Source organism: Ursus arctos, unplaced genomic scaffold, assembly GCF_023065955.2.
Source record: "Ursus arctos isolate Adak ecotype North America unplaced genomic scaffold, UrsArc2.0 scaffold_3, whole genome shotgun sequence".
Lineage (NCBI taxonomy): Eukaryota > Metazoa > Chordata > Mammalia > Carnivora > Ursidae > Ursus > Ursus arctos.
The window spans coordinates 10,184,671-10,212,473 of NW_026622985.1; the positions used below are offsets into that span (position 1 = coordinate 10,184,671).

A 27,803-nucleotide genomic window follows, 5' to 3' on the forward strand; every position below is an offset into this window, starting at 1 on the left:
CTGTATTGCTGCAAATTTGAACTATTTGGTCATACCTTTCTGTTGTCTGTAATAATGCTTAGTTACTCTTTGTATTGTCTGTGATTTAATCTGATAGACTGACACCTCTGTGCACTAAAGCTCAATGTTTCTGCTCTCAGATGTAATGGAATGTTCGACATGGTAAGAAGCGGGTACAATCAACAGTTTGGCTTCCCCTATGGGGTAGACTGAGGGCAAGCCTGCTGTGTGTGTCTCCTCACTCGTATGTCCTTGTATGACTTATTTTCCCACATGGCTCTCTGCCCTCCCACTGCCACATTCCCATTGTCTCATTGGTCCTGTTCGGCCAGAACCACTGCACACTTAGGTTGGCCTCTGGTAGCCCAAACGTTATGACTGTGTGACTATTTCCAACCATTTGACTCTGGCCTGCTAAAGAGTGAGTGATTGTATAATTGGTGACGGGGTTTCTTCCTCTACCATTCCAGGAGATTTATCTCCAGCAAGATTACTTCTTTTAGGCTTTTAAAGCAAAATGTGAAGGAAATAAGAAAGGGAGAGCATCATGAGTGTGAGCCACAATCAAGAGGAGGTTAATGGAGAAGTTTAGGTGGGAGGAAAACTGGAGGAATTATGTGGTGAAAGGGGAAGATGAGTTTTAGGAGTACACTCTTTTCTCAAACTTTGAGAAATATAAGAACATAGGCAATATTGAAATTACTTTATGATTGTTGTGGAGTGCAGCTTTGACCATGACTTCCCTCTGGGATCGTATTCGACTGGATGAACAATGGAGTTGTCATGGTGTCCCAGGAATTATATAATAAAAATAAGATGATATAATAATAGGAGTGCCCATTGTCTTGCATATATTTATATGGAGCCATACTTGTTCCTCACAAAAAACCCGTCAGGCAGTGTGAGTGCCAGGTTTGCGTGTAGTCTGCCCAAGTAGACTTGAGACTTGTTGAGGGCTTGGAGCCTATGACTCAAGTGTTTACTGTACTACAAATAGAGACGTCTCCTTGGACATAACAAATCAGTGATTGAAAATGGCAGCCCACAGTGTAGTTCTTCACCAGACTGGTGCTCACACCAGAGTCGTCCTGGTGAAAGTATGCCCAGATTCAAATAAAAGGCTGCAACAATTTGTCACCTGAACCATCTGGATTGTCCACCTGACCAGATCCCTGTGTCTAATCATGGATCTGGGTGGCCTCCCAGCTCCAGCAGGGCTCGTCCTTGCTCTTGCTGCATTGCCGGAGGGGAGAAAGCATGTGCCAGAAATGCTAAGGAGGGGAAGCCAGCTAGTTCTCCTGGAGCCCTGCTTTTCCTTCAGTGCCCTTCGGTCTTCAACTCTAGCTGCAAAGCATTTCCCACAGAAAACTCCCCAAATAAAGCCATTCAGTTCACAGTCACCACCATGACACCCACTTGTCCATTCCCCGAGGAGAAATGCCAAGTGGAGTATACACTGCTGATGTGACCCCTCTCAGATCGGCACCGCAATCCTAGTTCAAAGCCTCCTACTTACATAGCAGGTGTGGCTCTACCGGACACATGCGGCACTCACGGGGAGAATCAGCTCGTCTCCGTGGGGCTGCCTTGTCGGTGCTTATGTTAACTTCATTTTACAAATGATCAGACAGAACGGGCCACACTGGGGGGGGCGGGATATTGAGCTCACATACCTCTCGCTTGGAAGCCCGTTGCCTAAGTGTGGACTGAGAGGCAAATCCTGACCCCCTCCCACCTGTGTAACCCCCTCCTCACCATACTCAATGGGTGTCATTAAAAACTTACAGCAGGACTAGGTGCTTAGATTTGCTGTTCAGTATAACCAGGGGCACGGGGATGATGGATGGAAAAGGACTGGAAATGTGCTAATGTTTGGGGGACATTCTTCTGACACATGCTGGGTGACAGAATCAGCGCCAGCAGTGATCCGGGTGTGACTCTGGAGGTGAGGGCCAGCGTGGACGTGGGGTAGGACCAGTGACCTGAGCAGGGGCGGGAGACGGAGGCAAGGCAGAGCAGTCAAAAGGAGTGCGGATTTCCGGTTTACACCTAGACATCTGTGAGAAGGCCACGCTCATGACTGTGATAACATGACACAACCCAGGGAGGTCCCTTTGGGAGAAACTCTTTCGGTCATCATCAGCGGGGGCTGAAGGCACACTGCTCTATTCTTCCTGCTACCGATGGGAACTACAGCGAACAGGGAGCTACTTGAAACAGTTCTGGGCCAGGGATCAAGGAAAAGATGCCTTCCCTGGAGAATCATTGCTTCTGGGCAATGCAAGCCCCAATTTTGAAGGAGTCCTAATAGCAGCACACAATCAGCAAGGTCTGTGGTGACTCCTGAGGCTTGATTCTGGCCCGATCTAAGCCCCGCTGCATATATGAAAGACCTAGTAATGGGGTTACAATAATGATACAACATTGTAAGATTTGATCAGGATGAGAGGAAAGCTGAAACATCACTATTCTTTTCTTTTGTCGGTGTTAAAATTTGCATCTTTTTGCAGTTCTCATATTATAGCAGTTATTACTATAGTCAAACAGCCAAGGGCCACTAGGGAAAAATTATGCCAGAGAAAAGGAAACCATTCAGGTTTTATTTCTTTTGTGTTTTATCATGCATGTAACTCATTGGAGAGTGCACGAAATATTTGTTTTGAATGTTCCTAATTTGGTAGTACTTTCCAAATCTGATTAAGTCAGACCTTTAAAAAAAATCATATAAATCAATAGCAATTACCTAATTCTAAATTGAATCATAATTCCAAAGAAATGTACTGTTAGAACATTATAGACTCCAGGTAATCAGCGACATACTCCCACTCTTATAAAAGGAAAAACGAAAAACAGAAAATAAAAATAAAATAAAAACCTCATTTATTACTTTATTTATTTAATTTATGTATTTTTATTTTAATTTAATGCTCGGATAGAAAGAATGGCCTTCTGTTGTATTTCAACATTTAAAACCTGGCCAGTGTGCAAAGTTTGTAAAATAATTTTTAATTTTAAGAACATATAATTTACTTACTAGATTAATATGTTTCTTACTATTTAGAGACCGCAAGAGTCTTATGTTTTATTAATATCAAAAATTTCTGTAACCTTCTGGATACTGGCCTGGCTTCTGCCTTTTATTATGGCGAGAGGACCTTTGATGTTTTGTTGCATTAAGGAAAGAGAGCCATATTAGAACATTTTGTACATTCAGTCCCTTCCTATTTGTTAATTTGGTACTTTTTCAATCATACATTTTTGAAAGTATCAGTTATTTCACATTAAAAATATAAATTCATATGGCATATTAGATACGGTTTTAATGCACTCAGACCCCTAAAGCTATAACCCATTACAGCCTTCTAATTTATTTGATTTATATGTGTGCCCTGAGTTAATATTCTAATCATGTGCAAACTCCATTAAGTTTTTTCTTGATGAATTTTTAGTTTTTGACAAATGATATTACATTTGTACGGAATAATACATTCTTTGTATATGGAACCTGAGCTTGCTGTATTTGTACCCACTTTCTCAACGTCAGTTTCATCCATTTGTTCAAAGCACTGAGATATTGCGAGTCCAACAGGGATACTGCCAAGTGAGAGCTTCTCAACTTTGCACCAGGACATTTGTAAAATGTCATTTTTCTAAAGTGCTCAATTTTTTAGTTATTTTGAATACGACTCGGCAAGCCATTTGTTTATTCTAGGGCATTGTTACTTAACCAAGTTTGAATACACTTTCGCTCAATTATGACAATATTTTCTATAATTTACAGAGCTGGTTTTACATTGTAATATCTTTCTAGTGGTACTTAAAGTGTTTCTTCATACTTCTGATGAAGACAATTATATTACATGGTTTTTTATTTAAAATGAACATACAAAAAGATGTTCTATATGTCACAGAAATCTTGAAAAGAACTGCTTTGAAAGGAATGGCACTATTGCTAGATTAATTTATACACGAACCCCTCTTTTTCGCATTAGCTCATAAAATTTATGAGCAAATTTCATCATTATCCTTCGTACTTATTTCCTTGCCTCTAAAAAGACAAATATTTGCAGGGGCACCTGGGTGGCACAGCGGTTAAGCATCTGCCTTCGGCTCAGGGCGTGATCCCGGCGTTCTGGGATCGAGCCCCACATCAGGCTCCTCTGCTATGAGCCTGCTTCTTCCTCTCCCACTCCCCCTGCTTGTGTTCCCTCTCTCACTGGCTGTCTCTCTCTGTCAAATAAATAAATAAATAAATAAATAAATAAATAAATAAAATCTTAAAAAAAAAAAAAGAAAATATTTGCAGGATGTGCTCATTCCTGCACCATTTTGAGCTGATACTACATCTTGACCCTAAATGGTTTCTTTCTCAATTAGTTAGAACGCCAAAGAAGAAAATAGGTGTACAGTAAAGAAGTCCTCTCCACCCAACTTCCAATGTAGATTGGGGCATACAGTCCGCTATTGTGTCTACTATTCATTACAAATGCAAGCTTTTACCTTTTTTGTTCTTACTGCCATTTGGGAAGTCACTAGGTAGCACTAGCTGGAACCCATCTTTATCCCCAAGTTAAGCCCATTTGTGATAAATGATGCTATTTGTGGGGTGGGGAAGATACTGGCCTGACTTGGGCAAAGGAGGGCATGCTGGGGAGGATGGAGAAGTAGGGTTGAGGCAGGAGGGTGGGTCTTTGGTCTTGGCAGCCCGGCAGAGAAGTTTCAGTTCGTGTAGTCAGAAAGCAGAGCCATGAGGCTCTTGGCCAGATGGTATCAGAGTTGAGTTCAAGGCATTTTGTCTGGTATCAGCATGCAAAATGGATTAGGAGGAGAAAAGCTTGAGGCAGGGAGATAAATATAAAGGAAAAGGAAATCTCTTGAGAACTTCACTATGACTAAACCAAAGTCAAGGACCAACCACATCTCATAAAATCATGTCCCCTCTACATCTGATAGTATCAAATCTCCTGTCTGTCTACACATTCCACATGTGCTAATGCAAAATAAGGGGGCATTTGTGTCATTTCCAGGAGGAGAGATACCATACGCTTCTAACGGGCAGACACAAGACTTTTCATTTTCAAATCTCGGATCTTTGAAATATAGTAAGTCTTATAAAATGCCTACTAAGTGGATGAATGGAAATGAGAGTGAATAAAAATGGGTGCAAAACATGAGCATATAGAGCATATAGTTTTGTTTTGTTTTTTTTATTATATTATGTTAGTCACCATACAGTACATCCCTGGTTTTTGATGTAAAGTTTGATGATTCATTAGTTGCGTATAACACCCAGTGCACCGTGCAATACGTGCCCTCCTTACTACCCATCAGAGCATATAGTTTTGCTTGAACAATGAGTCAAATGGTAACAGACAACTTTGGGTGTCTGGCCACATGCTTTCCTCTGAGAACTGGACAGTTGGAACAAAGGAGTATTTCATCATTGCCTTTCAGAAGTGTTACACTGACCGAATCCCTGCTATGAACAAGAATTTGCAGGAAGGGACCTGTGCATTTAGCACTCTCCAGTACCCAAGTGGAAGGGAAGGACTTGTAGATAAGGGTCAATTGTGCATTCCTTCGGCTGGTAAACATGAGGCCTTCATGCAATGGGAAATATACCAGTATGGGGACCTATGAAAAGAATCCTTCTTTAACTGTAAAAACGATTTTTTTCAAAGACAGAAGAAAATTCTAGAAAATATCTCAGTAAAATACATGATGACCCGTTTATACACCCAGAAATGTCAGCAGATCAGGAATCAAAGAAACAGGCTGGTGGTAGTCATGTATCATCAGCATCCTGGGGAACCGGGGCCGGAGTCAAAGGTCAGGGCAAAGCGTGGACTCTCCCGAACATGATGGGGCCATGAGCAGGGAGCTTTGAAGAACGGGCTCAAGCGAAGCCAGAACTGGATGATAGGATACAGCAGGGGCAACTACTGCAAAGTTAGAGAGCAACTGGAGGGGCCACAGGGTGAAAGTTAAGAGATCTAAGCCAAAGGTCCTGAATCCAGAGGCCTATGAATGACCATGAGCCAAACTTCTCTTTGAAACGAAAAGGAACGGCCCCCTGGGCTGGTTTGGATGGCTGTTGCCCAACTGCTCTAGGGCTCACTTCTTACTATTTTGAAGCATTTCATAAATGTGTGGCTCTCTTACGTGGCATTTCTAAGGGAGCACAATGCAACATCACAGAGAACAAAGCTGCTGATCTCCGCTTTATCCTGAGCAATGCGAATGGGAAAAGTACTCACGTTCCACAAAGTAAGAGCTGGCGTCGATCTTCCAGACGATCTGGCCCCGATGAGAACCATTGACTCCACGGTTCTTATAGTCCAAAAAGTTTTCTGACAAGACCTCATCTATATTCCCAGGGAAGAAAGAAAGCAGAAGAGAAAAAATATATCAGCTAACAGCATATTGAGGGGGAAAAAAAGGGGGAAAGAGCAAAGGATATTAATGCCAACTCCAGCTCAACAGAAGAAAAAGCCCCTAGAATCAGAATCAGAGAGCTGCAAGTATCCTCAGGTACCCTCCGAACCAACCCCTTCGTAATGCAGGAATCTCCTTCCCACTCTGCAATACTCCTAAGATCATCTAGTTGGTTTGTGAACACTTCCAAGAACAGAAAATAATTGCTTCTGTGGCAGTCCATTTCACTGTTGAACAGCCCTCACGTGTGTGAAATCTGAGTGTGAAAATCTTCCTCCTGAAACTTTCAGTAGCTGGTCTTTATTTGGGTCTGTGAATAAGTCATAAAGAAAACATCCAATCACACTTTCTATTTGGGTCCCAGTCATCATAGGCTCCAACCTATAGCATCTCTTCTCCAGCCTGAATACCTATCATCCTGTAATACCTGGGACTCATCCATGAATGTATCCAACCATCCTTCATGCACTCATACATTCATCAGTTCATTCCACAGATATGTATTGAGATCCAACCATCTGCCATGGCAGGAGCCATGGTTGGGCAAGACCAAGATGGTCCTTTTTCAATTAAAACTTACAAACAATTGAGGATACAGACTTTAAACACCAAGGAAAGAAATAAAGGTATGGTTACAACTTGTGATAGGGGTTAGGAAGGAAAAGAACGGGGTGCTCTGACAGGGAGTTTCAAGGAGGGAGGCCAACAGGGGTTCAGGGAAGCACTGAGGGATAAAGAAGCCACAAGGGTAGAGATGCGGGTGGGTGTGTGGAGGGCAGAGAGAGAGGCTCTGACATGGTGTGCAGGACCCAAGTTGAGGGAGAGCTCCTGCATGGTGGCACTGAGAGGAGCTTGTGGGGGACTGTGTACTCTTCCTTTCCTGCTCTTTCTCTGCTCATCACACTGCAACTGACAATATCCTTCTGACAGCTGGTGACCAGAGAGGAACCCAGCATTCCTGGAGAGGACCGATCCCTGAAGACCCAGCTGACTTCCTCCTCTCTGGTGCTAGACCTCACGTTTTCAGTGCAGACTAAGGCAGGGATATGAATTTTACTTTGATCATCTATGGGGCTCTGGCAGTTTCCACTGCACCAGGAAGTAACCACTTTCGCTAAATGGATCTGAAGCTGTGGGAAAACCATGTTTGAGAATCCAAATCCACCAGTGACAGAGGAATAAAGAAAACTGAGAGCAGGCCCCAAGCCCCAGCTCTGCAGAGAGGAGCCAGGTCACTGTTATCCTTTTTGTAACTTAGATACCCTGAGGTTCACCTTCTGCATCTGACTGGACTGGGAGAACAGCCTAGAATGAGATGCAAAGAGGGCAGGGCTTGCAGCTGAAGGACCCAGCTCTCAAGGCCCTTTGTGCTGTGTACCAATGGCATTACGTCTACCATTTCGGGTCCTCACCTACAAAGTGGGGGCGTGGAGTCCTAATAACTGGGACCTCCTAATGGAGGACTAAATGAGATAACTGGTCAACCTGCTTGTGACCTGCCATGTTGAGTGCACAGTTTTGGCCGTCTCTTCTTTGGCAAAGATGATTTGGCAAAGCAACACTGTCTCTGCCTCATTAATGGCAAGAACTCTTTGTATCCCCTGGAAAACCACTTGGTTGCAAAATTTGCCCGTCTTAATATTCACAGTATGTGCTCACAGCCCTGGTTGGGTTATGAAGATGATTGCATAATATGTCTTTTACAGTAATTGCCTCATTTCTGCAAAAAAGACATAATATTTTCCTAGCTCCCTGGGTCTTCAGTACAGATATAACGAGTCTCACATGCAGATAGAGATTTGCCTCATTATGGCAATTCTCTAAGGAGAGGTATTTACTCGAATCTATCCACTCTGATCACCAGAATATTCATTTCAACAATTACAATCAGGTATCCATGTAAATAATACCTAGAAAGGGGATGTTCATTCATGCATTAGGCAATCGTGTATTATTTCCTCCACTTGAGGCATTGTGGGGACACACTGGTGAACAAGATACGGTCTATGTTCTCAGAACATTTCTAATAGATTTGGGGATTTATTCAAGAAAATAGGCAATTTCATTAAATTACAGTAAGTATAAGAATTGGGGCACAAGTGAGGAAAGGATGGGGTGAGTAGGCAGGAAGAATCAGAAAAGACTAATGAGGATGGCAAAATAACACACATTTTAAAGAGAACAAGATATATGTCACTGTACACGTTTAAACGCAGCACATTTTAAGAGACGGTCAATTGGTCCTGATAAGTAGTGCATTCTCTTACGCTAATAATACTTCATAACAAATACCACGCGAGAAAATAGAACAGTCTATATTCTTGCCTGGGCCATCTGTGCTGAGAGGTCAGCTCCTTCCCCAAAGGCATTTATTGCCAAATGTTAGAAAAGTTACTGGTCTTTGCTTGGAAATCAAGTGTATTGTGGGGGTCAGATGCAGAAAACCAGAACTGGCCCAGATATTTCATGCAGAAGGAGATTTAATGCAGAGAATTGGGTTTTGGAGAAATGGACTCTAGGATGGGCTTCTGGAAATAGCCCCAGAATAACTCCCTGCTTCTGCTTCACTCAGAGAGGCCTCATGGGAACTGCTGAGTTCAAGAACCTCATAGAACAGCCAGTGAGCAGGAGAGCAGGGGCTCCCGCCCCACTCACAGAGAGCAACCAGCCCGTGGCAGAATGAGTATCGGCCACCACCACGTTGCCCATGAAGTGACTGAGCGGACGGCAGGGCACCCCAATAGAGACCTGGATTTCTCAAAGCCATGCTTGAGTTAGCCACAGGCTAACCAGTAGGAGGAACCCCAGAGCTCACTTCCTCCTTCCCCATCTTGCATAAGTGCATCTCACGAAGGGGGAAGACGGTTGCACGGGAGCGTGAGACATGTCAGTTTTGAGGACCAGATTCTGGGCTAGAAGAAGGCACTGGAGAAGAGGCCTGAGATGGATGGTGGGGGTCCAGACAGGCCCTATGCTACCCCGAGGATTGGCAGCTCCTGGGTCCTATGTCCCAAAGTTCTTTTTCCCATGTTCTTTGTTACGGTGGAAGTCTTTTTATGAGAGCAATGTTTGTGTGATTACAGGGATATTTACAGCCCCTTGAGGCAGGAAGGCTAGGCTACCTTAGCAGGCATGGGACCTTAGGCATCTGATTTTATCCCTCTGGGTCTCTGCTTCCTCACTACAACCTGGGTACGCTATCCATACCAACCTCAAAAGTCTGTTGTGAAGACTGAATGAATGAATACAGGTAGTGGACTTAGAACAGTGTCAGACATCACTAATAAGTAGGTATTTCTCTTTACAGTCTGGGCTAACAACAGGGCCTTTTTTGGCAAAGCTCTATGATGGACATGAAAATCCATTAATAGTAACCTAAAACATTAGCGCAGGCCAGTACTCTTCAAAGTTTTGTCATGACTCATTTCGTACAGAACACATAGAGATGTATTACGTTCCTGAAAAAAAAGATTCTATTCGCTGAATGATATTTATTTCTTCTAGCGTGTAGAATCCTACTCTCTGTTCCATAGTCAATAATAGAGAAAAGGGGGGCGCCTGGGTGGCGCAGTCGTTAAGCGTCTGCCTTCGGCTCAGGGCGTGATCCCGGAGTTCTGGGATCGAGCCCCACGTCAGGCTCCTCCGCTAGGAGCCTGCTTCTTCCTCTCCCACTCCCCCTGCTTGTGTTCCCTCTCTCGCTGGCTGTCTCTGTCAAATAAATAAATAGAATCTATAAAAAAAAAAATAAGAAAGGGTCTTTACAGATTGTTAAAAATTTGTATCAGAAAGTTCCAGTGAAGTTTATAGAAACAGGACACCTGAGAAGCATGAAATGTATTTCTCTTGCTTTGTCTTCAAAATGAAAACTGAAGCTATGCTTTCTATACCCGAATCTGTAATAGAAAAATGTACAACAAAAAGACCATTGCTGTGGAGAGCAGTGTGGACAAGTGAGCACAGAATCAGTTAAAAAAGAGAATTGATGCCCTACCTACATCTCCTAAGTCCAACAGAGAAAAATGCAACCTGGCTTTCACTTCTCGGAGGAACTCATGCCTCCTGGTGATCGAGTGGGGGCAAAAACACCCTTGACTGAGAACGTCCGGTCTAGGATTAAAAGCATTCATTATAAGAACAATATAATTTTTAAATTGATAGATCTATCTAACGGAAAGAAGAAAAGAGAAAAACAAAAGAAACAAAAAGAAAATGCAGTCAATAAAGCATATGAAGAAATGGTAAAAGTAGGTCTTAATATAACAGTAAATACAGTAATGGAAATGTGCTCTTCTGGCCAATTAAAAGCCAGAGACCCCTAGATCAGAACACAAAGGCACACACAAACGGGTACATTAAAAAAAAAAGACAAAGTCTGAAAATGAAGAAAAGTAAAAGATTAAGCAAGTGTGAAGCAGAAGAAAACTGAGAGACTAATCTTAAACAGTTAAAAAAAAAAACAAGAGAATTCAAGGCAAAGAGTAGCACAGGGAACACAGACAGAGCTGTAATAATAAACTGAGGAATTATAGAGGAAAAAGATCATGAATCTTTTTGGTAATTCACATCAACATATACCGAGCATAACATCGACAGAAGTAAAGGTAGAGATAGTTACATTAAGATTAAAATCCAAAAAAATTTTTACTAGCAAATCTGCACACACTTCATTCAAAAATCAGAAAAGACAGAAAGTCAGAATATACCGGATTAAACTTTCTACCTATTAAATACACAGGAGAGAGAGAAAATCCTTGGTTTGCAAGGCGCCCTGTGAACTGAAACTTGTATGTATCAGAATTGTGTCCTTGCTCTGCACGGTTCTTGGAAACTGTTACCATTGTTACTCAGCTGCCATGGAACTGGGCAAAGTAGGGACACAGCCTCGGACGAAGTTTGGGAATGAAGGTAATTTGCCATCCCGCATCCAGAGAACGAGCTCCCTGACGAGGTAGAAGAAGACGCGAAGTATCGATCCACAGGCATTTGCAAACGTGCAGTGTCGCATCAATTCTGCTCAATGCTTCTAGAAGAAAGCTATGTTTCCCCCTCTGTCTTGGAGATAGGAAACCTGGATCTCTGGACGACGGTACCTGGCAGGGGCCCTCCATCTGGCCAGTGGCAGGGTATGACTGTCCCTGAAACCACATGATCTTTCCCCATTCTGTGTCACTGGGAGAGAGGATCCTTTATCACACTGTCTCGCGCTCATGAACACTCCAGAAAGGAGCGCAGCCACATGGGATTTCACGGATAATAGTAACGGTGATGCTACTGGCACTGCCCCCTCACTGGGTTCCTGGCTAAGGACAGCACTGGGGTCAGTGGGAAGGCCACACATCCTCTTGCACATCCAGGTGTCTCACTCTTCCTATGGCAGAAGAAAAGTCACGTTTGCCTGGGGAGCAACAAGGTCAGGGCTGAAAGCACCACAAGCCTGGCCTCACCTAGGCACTCAGATTGTCCGCGGACGTGGAGCGACCGATACCTGATACTGCACTAGAATGTGCTGGGATGTTCCAATGGGCAGCATGGGGTGTGACACCAGGCCAGGCAGCTGTGTGGCCTTGGGACCCCCTGCACTGGCATTACTTCCACGGCAAAATGACAGATTAAATTAAATCATCCCTTCTAAAAATTCTAGGCCTACATCAGTGACTTGATCTTTGGCCAGGCACTGCAAAGCCGACAGATACGTTACTAAGGACCCACAAATTACGAACGCTTAAGACTCACAGATAATTTTGGATTTGGAAATTATTTCTGAAATGCTATGTTGCCGAAAGTGTTGGCGTTTCGCATTAAATAACTTCACAGTTATATATATGCAGCTACTATGAGAGGAACAAACTGTCAAGCTAAGATTCTAAGATGATGAGCTGTGTTTACTTTTGTCTTAGTCAAAATGTCATGTTAACGCCAGAGCTGATTCATTCCCAGAGTTTCACGACATTCGATGCTGCTGACCACTCCTTCCTTCCTCCACCACCTTCTCTCAACTTCTGTGACGTGGTCTCCCAGTTTGGTCCTAAGTCTCCGTCCCTCCTCCACCTCCTCTGCCCCTCTCTGTCCCTGACAGAGGCTTTCTGGTGCTCTTGTCTGTGGCCAAAAATCTAATGGCCTCACGTGCTAAACACGTAACATTCCTAAGGGAAGTAGTGATGGGTGGGAGGGAGGCTGTGGCAGAACGGAAGGGTACAGACAGGCTACCCGAAGCAGTTAATGCTTCACTTTAGTTGACTAAGGCCAAGTCGAATTATGGGCTCAGTCTGCCAGATTGAGGGCTTTTGTGACAGAAGCTAGAAATTTGGATTTCAATGTGAAATCTCTACACTTTTCAATGTTGATAACTAATCAAATTTAAAACAATATGGACTAAAAATATGCTTGGAGGGCTGTTAGTTTACAAGCTCTGTTGTAGATTGATGGTATCCAAACAATATTATTCAAGAACTATTTTTAAGCAAATTAAATTTTACCTAAGTCCAATTTATCTAGTCGCCACTATTTGCGTACAAATTTCAAAAATTGCATTTCTCCATCTTTACAATACCGTGTGTTTTGTAAATACACCAGCCAAGCTGATTTCAAAACCTTTAAGAGAGCTAAAAATATTTCTCTGACAGCTAGTCAGATCAGATCCCCTTTATTTTATCAGAAAAACAGTCCAGGTTGTAAAATACTCATAATAAATCCATTGGTTTCTGTGTTATTCCATGAAATTAAAATGGGTATTGTGGATCTAAATGTGTAAATTGCTCCATGCACAGACTGACAGCAGAAGGCCTGGCCTCCCCCTGAATTTGATGCCTGACTCTAGAGACACCCCCAGCAACCACACCTTAGCTTTCTGGTTAACAAGTGTAAATGCACCAATTTCCACCACACCTGATTCTATCACGTACAATAGATCACATCCATTTTTCAGGTGATTTCAAATTTGTGAGCTCTGTCTTCTGGAGCACACAGACTTGTGCGTTTTCCTCTCAGCTCTCACTCTGTTCCTCAGCCTCGCTGTACGTTGGATCCAGTTACATCTTTTGAATACAGAGCAGTGAAATGTTGAAAGCGCAGGTGAGAAGGGGCACAGGATTATGTTGGAAACAAAGTGACATTCCCTCCACGGAGGAGTGCACCCATCCGTGGCTCTGGTCTTACGAACACATGAACTCGAAAACGGATTTTTGATACTAACTGATTGGTAAGTAGAAGAGCTTCTATATTTGCAAATGGCAATGACATTGTGTTCAACCCTGCCTGGCCCTTCTAGCTTATGATTTTCTTCCACTGAATGGAGATAGCGAGAGAAGCCTTAGTGCACGGTCTGCAATGTGCGAGAATTTGGCGGATACCCCATCTGACTGCAAATCGTGTGAGTCTGTTGAAATATTAAAGCATATGTAAAAGTCAATGGTGAATGATATCCTTGAACACCCAAACCCCACCGCGGAGACCGTTCTGTCTGCAGCGCGCTGTTGGCTGGTCTGGCTAAGGGCTGGTGTACTCACCGATGAGATACATGCCAATCCAGTCTCCAGCATCGACTTCCTCCTTGATGTCCCAGTGGATCACCAGGTCCTGGGAGTGCCCTATGGAGTAGTAGGAGCTGCTGACCATCAGTGTGGAGCGGCTGTCGGACGTGACCAGGTCGGTGTCGCTGGTGGAGCGCGGGATGGTGACGGTGCCATGGGGGCCGTTCCTAATGGCCATGCTGTGGAACTGGCCGGGGTTGTAGCTGTGACGGAGCGGCTCCTTGCACCGGCGTCGATTCTGAGAGTTTCTAGATGGAGATGCCATGGCGGCCAGGCCTAAAAACCTGTTCTGGTACAGATTCTGTGGGGGCAAAGAGACAGTTAGCAGGGGTGTAAGACACCAGCTGCATAAGCACTGTCTGCGCAGAGAAAGGAGGATGTGCTGGGAGAAACGAGCTGTGAGTGAGCAGCTCTCCGAGGGAGATCTGAAATACAGCATAGAGCATCTTGCTTGGGCTTCACGCGGGGAAGGCAAGAACAAAAATGCAAGCTCACCAAGGGGCCGTGCGTTTCCATGCTCTGCTGGAGTCTGTCTCTCCTCGCTCCCTCTAGCCCGTGGGTATTAGAGGGGCCCAAATGGCTCTGGCGGTGGGCTGCCCCCACACAAGCTGTCATCTCTTGAGAAATCCAGCACCCATTCGATTAGATCTAATATTATCCTTCGTTAGGGTATTACGGTTATTATCACTGAACATTTTCGTGATCCCTGCAGCATTCAAGACCCTACACACAGCCTGGAATGAGAGGTGGTCCCTGCTGGCTGAGGCCGCCAGTCCTCCGTTACAACTCTCTACCCTACAGAATGTCCCCAGCCATCTGAGATTTCTACTAAGGACCTCCAATACCTCAGTAATCTTCCGACACCATACTTTTCAACAAAATCCCATCTCAGAGGACTATGACTGCCTCGGAGCAGAAACCACCGTATCTGATGAGAAAAAAGACACGCTTTTTATTGTTTGCAACACTGAGCACTTAATAGGAGCTGAGCCGACGGACAGCAATAGCCGGAATGTTCTGGATACAGACGGCTTTTAAAACACAGGGAAAAGGGGCGCCTGGGTGGCTCAGTTGTTAAGCATCTGCCTTTGGCTCAGGTCATGATCCCAGGGTCCGGGAATCGAGCCCCACATCAGGCTCCTCGGCTGAGAGCCTGCTTCTTCCTCTCCCACTCCCCCTGCCTGTGTTCCCTCTCTCACTGGCTCTCTCTCTCTCTCTGTCAAATAAATAAAATCTTAAAAAAAAAACAAAAAAAAATCATATCGAAAAAACATCATATCGAACTAACACAGGGATTTTTTTTTTTTTAAACAAGGAAGGGTGATTCTGACTTCATCCAAGTATATTAAAGTTGAGATTTAAATGTATAATTTTGGGGTGCCTGGCTATAAAAGTACATGCTCTTCTACAATAGAACACTTCTGTTTTCAAGAAGAGAAGATCAAGGGGGCGTCTGGGTGGCTTAGTCGGTCAAGCATCTGACTCTTGATTTCAGCTCAGGTCACGATCTCAGGGTTGTGAGATCAAGCCCCACGTCAGGCTCCGTGCATGGAGCCTGCTTAAGAGTCTGTCTCTCCCTCTCCCTCTGATACTCCTTGCTCTTGTTCGCTCTCTTTTTCTTGAAAAAACAAAAAACAAAAACAAAACCCCCCAAAAGACAACAGGAGAGAAGATTAAAGCCTGAGAACGTGTTGAGTCGTGCAGTGTAGATCCCAGGGACAGTTCCTGATTGCACACATCCATCAAATGCAAGTTTCTATTTACTGGTCACGAGGCCCAGGCCTCAGCAGCAGTCTGCTCTGCTCTTTAGATTGCCTGAGTCTGTTGCGCCGTCACTTAGGCCTGCACATTTTCCATCCTCCAAGACCAAGGCACGTGTAAAAAGTCCATTAACCTGATGAAGCCCAGTGTTGGCGTTCTCCATCTCAGTCCTTAATGGCCACGCGGCAGGCCTAGCCGTTCATTATCTGAGTCTCTTGTTAGGAATTCCTCAGGCCCCACTGGCGGTAGCCATGGCATTACTATAGGCAGAAAAGCCAGACTTCAGAAAGCATCTCATCATACTATTGGTACCATATGGTCTTATTTTTTTCAAAATGCTTGTCATTGTGACAATATGAAAATGGACAGACCACGGTGATGCCTGGAAACCAGTCCTCCTCTCAGGAAGATGGGTAAAGCCCAGGGAGCATGACCCGTCCATGCACCCAGCAGGCCCCCTGGCTCTTCTGAGCTGTTCAGAGAGGACGGCACTAACCTGACCATCCTGGGGGGGGGGGGTGTCCAGAGACTTTTTTTTTTTTAAAGAATTTATTTATTTATTTGACAGAGAGTGAGAGACAGCCAGCGAGAGAAGGAACACAAGCAGGGGGAGTGGGAGAGGAAGAAGCAGGCTCATAGCGGAGGAGCCCGATGTGGGGCTCGATCCCAGGACCCCGGGATCACACCCTGAGCCCAAGGCAGACGCTTAACGACTGAACCACCCAGGCGCCCCGTGTCCAGAGACCTTTGTAACATCTCCAAAAAAAGAAAGGCTGCTGCTAGGGCATAACGTTTCTGCAGTTTACATATACTTTATGAATAACATCTTATGGTATTACTATGGAGATTAAAAACAACCCGGAATTAAATAGTCCAATTTATGATTACAGGTTAAACCAATGTTGGTGCGGACTTACCAAATTCCAACCTGGGTATCGCTAGACATTTTACTTAATCTTCCTGGTCCTCAGTTTCCTTGACGCAAATCAAGCTCTTAGCATAGTCGGTACTCAATAAATAAAAATCTACTAAAATACTCCTGGTATTGCTTTACTAAGAAAAGCTCGCTGAAACACAGGTCCTGGGCCATCGGCCAGGCTCACTCACTGACCAAGGGTCTCCTCACATCATCCCCAGAGCTTCTCACGCTAAATTCCTTCCGCAACAAGTCCCCAGATCGTTTCTAGTCATGGCCCCGCAAGTTTTCTTGCAAAACTGAAATTCCAAGCTTAAACAGTCTAGTGTATTTATAAAGGTACCCAATATACCAATTTTTTGGAGAGGAAGGCTCCCTTTATCTGGAAGGTTTATGCTTGAATAGGATGTTTCTGCATTAATGTTGAGCCTGAGGGAATTTTATCGATGTGTATCAGTCGGGGCCTCAAAAAGGATTATAGATTTCTTTTCTTTTGTTGAAGACACTTCTGCTGTGGTATTTTTATTAGAATTCCCCGGAAACCAGGCAACTCTCCTGAAACTGTCAAACTACACCAGTGCTCACTGTCCACGTGATGGGAACAAAGGCACAGAAGGAAACATTGTCAAGGAAGACGTTTGTCCGTAATTTACTGGATTGGAATAATGGCATTTGCCCGGAATAAGAAGCGCAGCCTCAAAGCTGCTCCTTGAAGACTGCACTCCCCCACCCTCCCCACCCTCGTCTTTGTCCACACCCTCTCCTCTCCATTTGTACTTGCAGGAATTGTATTTCTGCTTCAAGATTATGCCCCAGCACCAACTCTGCTATAACCTCCCCTGGCATCCTTTTCCGATTCCTCAAAATATGGGCCTCGGCTCTGTGATCCCAAAGGAATCCCCTTCCCCTGCAGAGTCTTGCTGTATGATTTCCAGTTGACCAATTCATGCACATCCCTAAGCAGTAAAGACTTCAAGCCAGTGTTCCCTGCTCTTGATATCCCCTGGAACTGGCATGACTCCTGGTACAAAAAAAGGCCCTCAAAACTTTAATTAATATGATTTATTTTATTCAGTGATGTCCCTTCTTTTTGCAGAAAGGGTTTAAGTTGGCTATTAAAAATAGATAATATATAGAAAGACATAAGTTAGTAGATAGTGCAGAGAGAAAAGAAAATAAAGAGACAAAAGTTATGTACAGAGGCTCACATGAAACTGTATGCCATCATGTCCCTAAACAGGTGTTATTGTTAAAAGGCTCACAACAGCTGCCTCTCGAACCCAGCAGGTGGATAGTTGATTCCCAACGCGCGATTCCATTGTGGCTACATTTTCCCCAGGCATTCACAAGTGTTCCAAGCTCACACTATAGACTCATCCAGCTGGAAGAAACAATTTAATCATTCTCTGTTCACATCCGAACTGTGGGAGATGGAGGAGGAGCTGTCCTGTTTTTAAATAGCCCTGGATAAAAGACCACTCTCTTCCCAGACAGTGATTCTACTGTCTTACAACCTCGAAATTCTTCCTAATCTCTAAGGCGAATCTCATGGGACAGAAACCTGCCTTCTCTTTCCTCCCTGCAAAGAGCAGGAGTGGCTTTCCCATTATGTACGAGGAGGACGTCAATAGTATCACTAAATTGCTTCCAGCTCTTTTTCTCCATCCCACTAAGTAATTCGAGTGTCTTTTCTTTTCCCTTACCTTGGTGATGGGCAATAGACATGGGTAAGAAACTGAAAGAATATTAGTAACCGTTTCAGTGACACTGTAATTTTCCAATTATTGGTTGCAACCAAGGGTCTCTAGTTATGGGCTTTGTTAAGTGCAGATTTTAATTGATCCCTGAAAAAGTGAATCCAATGAGTGAGCCACTGAAGACAATCTGATCACATTGTGACCTACCTCATGGGGGTAAGATTCCATTTGCTGGCTGGTTTCCTCTTTGGAGCTGAGGATCCAACGATGTTTTGTTTACTTATTTAGCATTCCAACTTAAATAACTTAAATTGTTAAAAAATGTTTTTAATTAAGTGATATGTTTTGGATTTTTAAAAAATCTTCCAACAGATATTGCATGTTTAATGTTTTAAGTTATTCTTATGCGTTATGGTACAGAGCAAAAACAAAACACGTAAGGAGATGGAATCTTAAAAGAAAAAATTGTCACTTCTAGGGAAGGCACATGTTATTATGGATTTTTTTTTTCAGAACACAGGAAAACAAAAGATTCTGCTGTGTCGATTTCTAACTGACGAAGTCATTAATAGCTTTTCTGTTTTGAAATACATAAAGCTGTGAGTGAGTACCATCTCAGAAATGAAAAGAAAGTGGACAAAAGCCATATCTGTAATACAGAAAATGATTCTTAAAAATTGCTTCTACACTAAGAAATCAAAAACAGTGAGTGGAAAACACAGGCCCTGAAGGAAACCTCATTAAAGTATATGAGACGAGGTTAGGGAAAGTGGCATTATTTACCTGGAAGAAGAGCATAACAGTTTTTGAGTTCAGGAACAAATTTTATTTTGAGCAAATAGATGCCTGAAGCTTTTTTATCCTACACTCAGCTCTGGTTATGCCATCAGGGAGGTAATGGAACTTACAAAAAATTATATATAACTTTTCTCTTTCTAACAACGGATTTGAGAAAATTTCCAACAAAAGAAATGTACAAGGAAATAGGGCAATAGAGACCAGACAGCAGGAAGTAGCAATACGAAAAAGGACAATAATTATGAACGTTCCGTTCACTCTATGCAGGGAACTTGGTGCGTTACCGCATTAAAAACCTGTCAAGTATCACTACTCCCTTGTTGGTGAAACCCAGCTCAGAATGGTGGTTAGTAAACATTCCCAAGGTCCTCTTACAGCGGGAAATGGGGATTTGAGCCTATTCTGTGTGACTGTAAGTGGGCACTTTTATCATTCTCAAGCAGTCTCTCCAAATTCTAACATGGGCAGAGAAACTTGCAGAAATTGATTCAGACGCTCCTCTGATATTCCTGACTGCTAAGAAGATGTAAGGACAGCATAGATCTCGGGGCGCCTGGATGGCTCCGTCGGTGAGGTGTCTGCCGTCTCCTTGGGTCATGATCCCCAGGTCCGAGCCCCGCATCGGGCTCCCTGCTCAGCGGGGAGTCTGCTTCTCCCGCTGCCCCTCACTCCACTCTCATGCTCTCTCTCACTCCCTCTCTCAGATAAATTAATGAAAATTTAAAAAACAGGAAAGCACAGTTCTCATGATCAGCATATTTGAATTTTTTTCTCCAAGTTCTTAATAAAAAGCTTCCTTTTAGACTTTCATCAGAGAACACCACATGATGGTGAACATTACCTTTAAAAAAACATGTTTTAAAACTCACAAACAGTGGCAGATTCTTGAGGTGATAATACAAAGAGTCTCTTTGGGGCTGTGTATAGCTGTGTTTCCTGCTGACCACATTCAAAAGCCCCCTTGGCTTATTCCACTCCCTTATGCCCCAATCCTCCTGCTCTCGATTCAGTGCCTGTTCTCAACCTCATCTCTCTCTCTCTCTGGCCTTGACGCAGATAAACGGGAGCCTCAACGGCCTGTTCTTTTTTTTTTTTTTTTTAAGATTTTATTTATTTATTCGACAGAGATAGAGACAGCCAGTGAGAGAGGGAACACAAGCAGGGGGAGTGGGAGAAGAAGAAGCAGGCTCCTAGCGGAGGAGCCTGATGTGGGGCTCGATCCCATAATGCCGGGATCACGCCCTGAGCTGAAGGCAGATGCTTAACCGCTGTGCCACCCAGGCGCCCCGTCAACGACCTGTTCTATCTGCAACTGGCTCATTTACTTCTTATCAGTGCCCCTCCACTAAGAAGCAAGTGCCAGGAGAGCATGGGCCTTGCCCAGCGCCCCCCCCCCCGCCCCGGGCCTGCATTTCCATGGTAAGAATGTAGTGGGTGCTCAGTAGAGGTTTTTTTGGATTGGGGCCCATAGGCCTGTGTCCCAGAGCCGTGACATGTTGCTCTGCTGCTTGAGTTCAGGAACGCTTCTCAGGGGCCATTTGCCTAAAGCACAAGGCTTGTTGTCCAGACTCCCCCGTGACCAGTTCCTCAGTGACGCTGGTAAGAAGGGAGAGGTGGGGATGCGATGAGATCCCACTCCTGGATTCCCTTCTGTGTCTCACATCCTGAGATCCGAGTCCTGCCTGTATCTTTGCCGTCTGCTTGGGAACAGCTGTGTGTGAGTGAGGTCATGGGACAGAGGCGGCCACGACCCACCAGATGGCTAAGCACTTCTGAGGAGGAAAGTGGGAGGCGGCTGCCATGTGACCATCTCTGTCCAGCTCTTCAGCTCCTCACACCTGTCTCTGAAACTGTGCCTCAAAACTGTGTTTTTAGCCTCAAAGCCATGTGTTGAAAGAGCTGTTTGGTGCTGGACATTGTGAAGAATATCACAAAATTATATAAACTAAATTGTGTGGGTTCCTTTTCTTTGAAGAAGAAATAGAATCCCACACATTGCCGACAGGAAGGGAACATTAGGCGGAAGAAATTTTAATAAGCAAATCAAACCAAGTCAGGGACTATCCACATAGGAAGTCATGATTTAACAGACTAGGGACTTGTTAAATGATAGTCCAATAAGTTATTTTAGGGACACAAAAAACCTTACCACTAATGAAAAAAATCCAAGGTTTAAGTGAGTGGAACAGCCCGCACCCCCACTTCTCTCTGGGGCCCCCAAGATGGTGGCAGAGAGAAGTCTTTGCTCCTTGCTGCTCCCATGCCCTTCTTGCTCCTTGTGCCTAAGAGAGGGGAGCAGGAGGCCTGGCCGTGCTGTGTGGGAGATGCAACTTTTACCACTTTGGTCTAACATGGAATTTCCTGGCGTAACTCCGAGCCACTGGGGAGGATTATGGTTGGAGATGTTCAAGAATGAAGCTGTCGAAATCTGGGCAGTTACTATGGCCAAAATGATGGGTGGGGGGTGTGGGTGAGGAGAGAGGGGAAGATAAGTGGCAGCGGGGGTGGGGTGGGGGTGGGGTTTGTATGTAAATTTTAGGGGAATTCCTGACCCTTAGCAGCGTCTCCTTCTGATCTACTTGAAAAGAAAGGTCATTAAAAGTGGTATTCCTCTGTGTGTGTCTGTGTGTGTGTGTGTGACAGAGAGAGAGAGAGAGAGAGAGAGAGAGAGAGAGAAAGGCAGACAGATAGATGGACAGACTGACCGAGACAGGGACAGAGAATGAACAGGAACGCACAGATGTCTTTCCCTTTTCAGTCTCAGATATGTCTTTTTCTTCCTCAGGACGGGGCCATCTTGACGCAGGTTGGGAAGTTCCCCTCTTTACGTGCTCACGCACGCCGAAGTAAAGGATACGCTTTTATTTCCCAGAACCACAGTGATGCTCCAGCAGGTCATGGCCCCCAAGCCCCAGGGACCCTGCTGCTGGTGGCAGTGCAGGGCAGCAATGTGGCTGCAGAACGGGACAGCCACACCCCTGACCACCAGAGCTCCACTCCAGCCGCTCCACGGGGCTGCTGTGCCAAGCGGGGTGACTGTGTCTCTTCCACAGCCACCTGCCTAACGACAGTCTAGTCTTCAAAACCTGACCCATAAAACTGAGCCACACAGACGCGAGTCACATAGTCACAGTGGCCTGCCGTGGGCCCAGCAAGTGACCAGCAGAGCCACGACTGGAACCCGAGTCCCTCACTCGGGAGGGAGCATCAGGCTTGTGAAGGACGTAAGCCATGGCATGTTTTCCTCCTCTGTTCACAATCCCCTTCAGATTTGCTAAGAGGCACTGTGTCTAGGCAATGAATATAGTTCTAAGAAGGACATTTCAGCAGGATTGCAAATGAGGTGCTAAGTTTGCATACACACTGAAGCTCAAATGTTCAAATACCTTATTATTTGTTGTGGAAGTTCAGGGTGCCGTATAGACGCTCTCTTGAATTCTTCCACCTTCTGGGAGGTTGGACCCAGCAGGGTTGGTGAGATTTTTAGGTAAACTGTTTTTTGTTTTCTTCCTTCCTTTAGCCCATTCAATGAGCACACGTTTATTGAGTCATTCGTATGTACTAGACACTATGCCAAGTATCGAGTATGCAGACAGAGATGAACTGAACAGGGCTCTTACCCCCAAGGAGTCTTGTGCAGGAGGCAAACATTGAGGCAGTCAACTTTGACACAACGACAAGGACCATGACAGGAGTGGTAGGCAAGGTCCTCATGGGAGAAAGAGAGATGCTGGAAATGCCCTCCCAGATGGGAGAACAGTGACACTGTATTTGGAAGAAGGAGTAGGAAGGTCACCAACTGGTCAGGGGCGGAGGGAAATCCAATTTAAGCAGAAGGAAATCTGTGTATAAAGGCAGAGCTTTACAAACAAGCCTGGTGTACCTGTGTGTTCAGCAGAGCTCCTCCCAGCTGCCCACCAGTGTCAGCAGGGGCAGCGAGAAGCGCTAGAGGAGGGTGTCCCATGACACACCGAGACATAGGACCTCCCCCCTCATAGGATGGGAGGGCCCAGGAGAATTTTGATCTGGGATATGATATAATCTGTTCACCTTAGAAACATCACCCTGCAGCAGGGAGAGGAGAGCAAGCGGCAAGGAGCCCACTATGTCTGGGGAAGCCCGACCTACAGCAATCCTGAAAGTCAAGTCTACCTGTGGGGAGAAGCTTCATTAGAGGATCCCTTAAGTCTAAACCCACAGTGCCACCTGTGACCCAGTCTCTTTGTGGGAGGATGAAACATGAAGGTATGGCCTGCATCCTTGGGGGGGGGGGGTAAGTGAGGGAACAATCCAGGGGCACAGTAATAGAGACCACGGACAGCACCACGTGTGACCTGTTTCTACTGGAATCTTGTGGCTGTTGCATTCACCCTGGAGCCGGGCAGTGCCATGTACCATGCAGTGCATTCTAAGGCAAGTGATACATGTGTCTAATTTTATCACTGGGGACACTGCATCATTTAACAACATGTGCCCCAGCATCCTTTGCTCCTCAGAACTAATCAAGAGAAGTACATTTCAGGACTTTCGTATCTGTCATTTTCAAAGCTTGGACAACACATCAATATGAACTGATGGGACTGACTTTCTGGAACATACTGTATTTATAATACAAAGGCTATTCTTCAGTGTTTTGGAGCAAAGTCATGTCACCAGTGGTGTAGCATATAACTAACATATAAGCAGAACACATGTGAGCATGTACACGTGACCTGTACCACACTGGAGATGAGGCATCTGCTGTGGGCTGGATACTGTCTAGTGATGAGAAGATACAGAAATTAATCATTTCAACGTAGGGTGAAAAACAAACACGTTTAGAGGGATTCACCAGATAGGAAGATAATTACTCATTTTGTCAGATAGGGAAGGAAATAAGACTTAGGGAGAAACGGAGAAAGTATTTTTAGGGAGCAGGAAATTATACAAAGGCACGATGACAGTTATAAAGGCTGCCCACACATGTCCAGGGGACTGGAAGGCCAGTGTGTCCCGAAGCAGACGGTATGTGCAGCAGGAGCAGTGGGGAGTCACGGTGAAGCCAGAGCAGAAGCAAGACCAATTTTAAGGCCAGGTGTTTCAAGGTCAGGAGAGAGGTATTTCTTTTGGGGACATGGAGCCCTTTGAAGACAGGGAAAGAGGTAGTGGTGGGCTCACCTACATTGTGCGTCCATGAAAGCTGTGATGCCGAACACCGTCCTTCAGAAGCAACATGGCGGAAGTTCCTGCCAAAGCACTAGAGGAACTACCGGCCGGGTACTGAGATAAGTTCAGTGTTAATACCGGAGACCATTTTTTGGAAGACAACTCAGAGCAGTGACGAAGAGGCAAGCAAATAGCATCTGGTCTCTCCCTTCTGGGTCATTCTTGTTTCTCTACCTCCCTTGAGGAGTGACATGGCCGGTTCATATCCCAGATGGGGTCACAGGTCATACATGCCTTCCCTCCCATCACTGTGCCCACTCCTGCGGTATTTCTAGTCCAGGATACTCAAGTCCAATGCTAGCTGTCACTCATTCTCTCAGCCACATCAGGCTGTACCATCGCGGCACCCAGGCTATAATATGAGGGCCAGCAGAGATGGCTTAACTCGAGAGATTTCTGTTGGAAAAAGAAGGAAATAAGGAACTGGTGCTATTTAAACAGAATTAGGCTTATCTCCAGTGATTTAAGATACAATGATTGGGAGAGTTGGAATGACAGAGAGAAAAATCAACCCACCAGCACCTCCATCAAGCTTCTGACATCTATAGAATAGAAAAAGAATACAAGAGTGGAGACAGAGCATTGCTTTTTAAGCGAACCACAACCAAAAGGACAAAGTGTCTAAATCTGTGAAAGTCCCCTGGAAGTTCCCACAGCATCAAGATATTCCCCAGTCAAAGGAGCAATCAAGTGACCTAGTAAGTGACATATTACTTTATTATCAATTATTTGTGGAAATGACAAAAGGAAGGAAGAATTCTATTTTGAAAACAACAACAAAAAAATAGGATATGTTATTTAGCTCTGTGGGCTTTGGGGAAATCATCACTAAGATTATGGCTAAAGGGGATTGGGAGCTCACATTCAGGCTGTGGTTATTCAAATATCTGGGTTCCCTACTTGACTTCTCATGTGTAGGGACCACCTAAGTCCGAAGTCTTGCTTGGTTTTACGAGAACATTAAGAGTAAAGGAACATTTAGCCATTACTTTTTCAAACATGACACACTGCTGAAATTCTTGAATATCTTTCATAGAATGTCCCTTCTGACATTTGTCATACTGATGAATCTTTCTTTCAGAATTAAGGAGAAGGGGATAATCAATTGAGGCTGCTTGGAACCTTTGAATCATGGACAAAAGTTACCAGCAGACAGCATTTTCAGTTTTCCAGACTAAAGAAATAGAATGTTTTTCTCCTAATCTGTCTCTTGTTTGGATGCCTGGGACCATCAGCTGAGCTTGTCTATGATACCCAAAAATGCAGCCGACACAGTGAAATTATAAGCCCCAGTGCTTCTCCCAACAATTCCCAGCCACAAGGATTTGCTCAGTAGTATGGTATAAGTTTACATTACATTCAATGAGAATCCAATTTCATTTGATTCTCCGTAGCAATCACCAGAAGGCAAACTAGATTATCATCTGGAAGCCATTTTTCACTCTTAAGCGGATGCCTAGAAGTCGTGGGTCTCAATGATACGGTAATATATTCGAGAGTACTCACTGTCATTTCTATTAGTTTAAAGATAAGCTGCCTACCCAGACAAATAGAACTCAGAAGTCTCAATGATCTGGATATTTTAGAAAAAAATCTTTCTTTTTTTTTTTCCATTTGAGACTTGAATTAATTATTCAGATAACATCTCTAATTTTCCCTTTTACCTTCTAGGTGGGAAGATTAAAGTTCTGTATCCTTCCAGGGAGTGACAGCTGTAGGAGAAGTCAGGGGAGGTAGGAGACACAGCCCTCCCTTCTTGGGGTGGCAGCCACAGAGACAGTGTCATCACAATGAAGGTGCCTCGGCTGGCACTCAAGCTACTCATTAGGCTTTTTCCCAAAGCCCCAAGAGACCGTGGTATTAAACGGAAAATGAGAAAATGAAGTAATCTGGGTTTCTGAAAGGCTGTTCAAGATGAAACATTAGCTCTGAGCAAGTCAGAGCCAAGGGTACATGCCAACGAGTCTGAAGTGCATGCATTTCCAATACCTGAGCTTTGTTCTCTGCAGAGGACAAGTCTCATCCTCCCTGTGACCATGTGCTCCATGTCAGAACCTCAATTATGACCCACAGTCAGAGGCCCGCATTTCACTCTTGCTTTATTAACATTACTCGAAGGTAGCTAGAGCCACATTTCAGAATGGCTTTCAACTGCTCGTGATGCATTTCCCAGACAATCTTCATTTACTTATTCATTTGGTCAACAAATGCATGTGTCAAACACTGGAAAATGAACAAGGGTATAAGCTATGGCAACTGCCCTGGAAAACGGGAACACACTTGGGCGAAAAATTAGTGGACCCAAGGTACTCCGTGGAGTCTGACCTCCCCTACGGCCAAGGTAAGAGTTACCAGAAGAAACAGAAATCCAGGGTGAGAGCAGGGCAGATATTCCCGAGAGGGAGAATACTGCTCAGAAAGTAAAGGAACCAAGACACGCATTTTAAGTCATACCCAATTTAAGTTTGCAAATATCTTCTCCCATTCAGTAGGTTGCCTCTTTGTTTTGTTGATGGTTTCCTTTGCATGCAGAAGCTTTGTAGTTTAGCCCAATTTGTTTATGTTTGCTTCTGTTTCCCTTGGCTTTCAAATCAGATAAAAACAAAACCAAAACCAAAAAACAACACATCGCTAAGACAAACGTCACATAGATCCCGTAAGGAGTTAATATGCCAAATATATGAAGAACTCACGTAACTCAACAACAAAAGCCCAAACAACCTGATTTAAAAATGGGCAGAGGATCTGAACAGACATTTCTCCAAAGACGACGAACAGATGGGCAACAGGCTTGTGAAAGATGCCCAGCATCGTTAATTATCAGCGAAATATGAATAAAAACCACAGTGAGATATCACCTCACACCTGTTAGAATGGCTATTATCAAAAAGACAGAAATAATAGGTGTTGGAGAGGATGTGCAGAAAAGGGAACCCTCGTGCACTGTTTGTGGGAATGTAAATTATGCAGCCGTTGGGGAAAACAGCATGGAGATATCTTTAAAAATTAAAATAGAACTACTCTATGATCCAGTTAATCCACCTCTGGGTATTTATCCAAAGACTATGAAAACACTAATTTGAAAAGATACGTGCACCCCTGTATTCATTGCAGCTTTATTTACAATAGCCATGATGCGGAAACTATCACTATTTGAGGATGACATGATAGGAAATTCCTGCCTAGGTTTTCTAGGAATTTGATGGGTTTTAGGTCTTACATTCCAGTCTTTAATCCATGATGAATTATTTTTGTGTATGGTAAAAGAGAGCAGTCTTTTTTCATTCTTTTGCATGTGGCCTTCCAGTTTTCCCAACACCATTTATTGGAGAGATTTTCCTTTCCCCATTATATATATTCTTGGCTCCCTTGTCATAAATGAAGTGTGTGGGCTTATTACCTGAGCTCTCTATTCTGCTCCATTGATCTACGTGTTGCTATGCCAACACCATACTGTTTTGA

At 44.3% G+C, this 27,803-nt stretch overlaps 1 protein-coding gene across 1 annotated transcript in view; it reads right to left on the reverse strand.

Moving 5' to 3' along the window:
• Nucleotides 1-27,803, reverse strand: part of HECW1 (HECT, C2 and WW domain containing E3 ubiquitin protein ligase 1) — a 436,937-nt gene that overhangs the window by 215,414 nt on the left and 193,720 nt on the right. The window contains exons 2-3 of the mRNA XM_026502740.4: nucleotides 13,941-14,265; nucleotides 6,258-6,365 (exon numbers count right to left, since the gene is read on the reverse strand). Of these exons, the coding sequence (XP_026358525.3) occupies nucleotides 6,258-6,365; nucleotides 13,941-14,265 (433 nt within the window). The remainder of the gene's footprint in view (nucleotides 1-6,257; nucleotides 6,366-13,940; nucleotides 14,266-27,803) is intronic.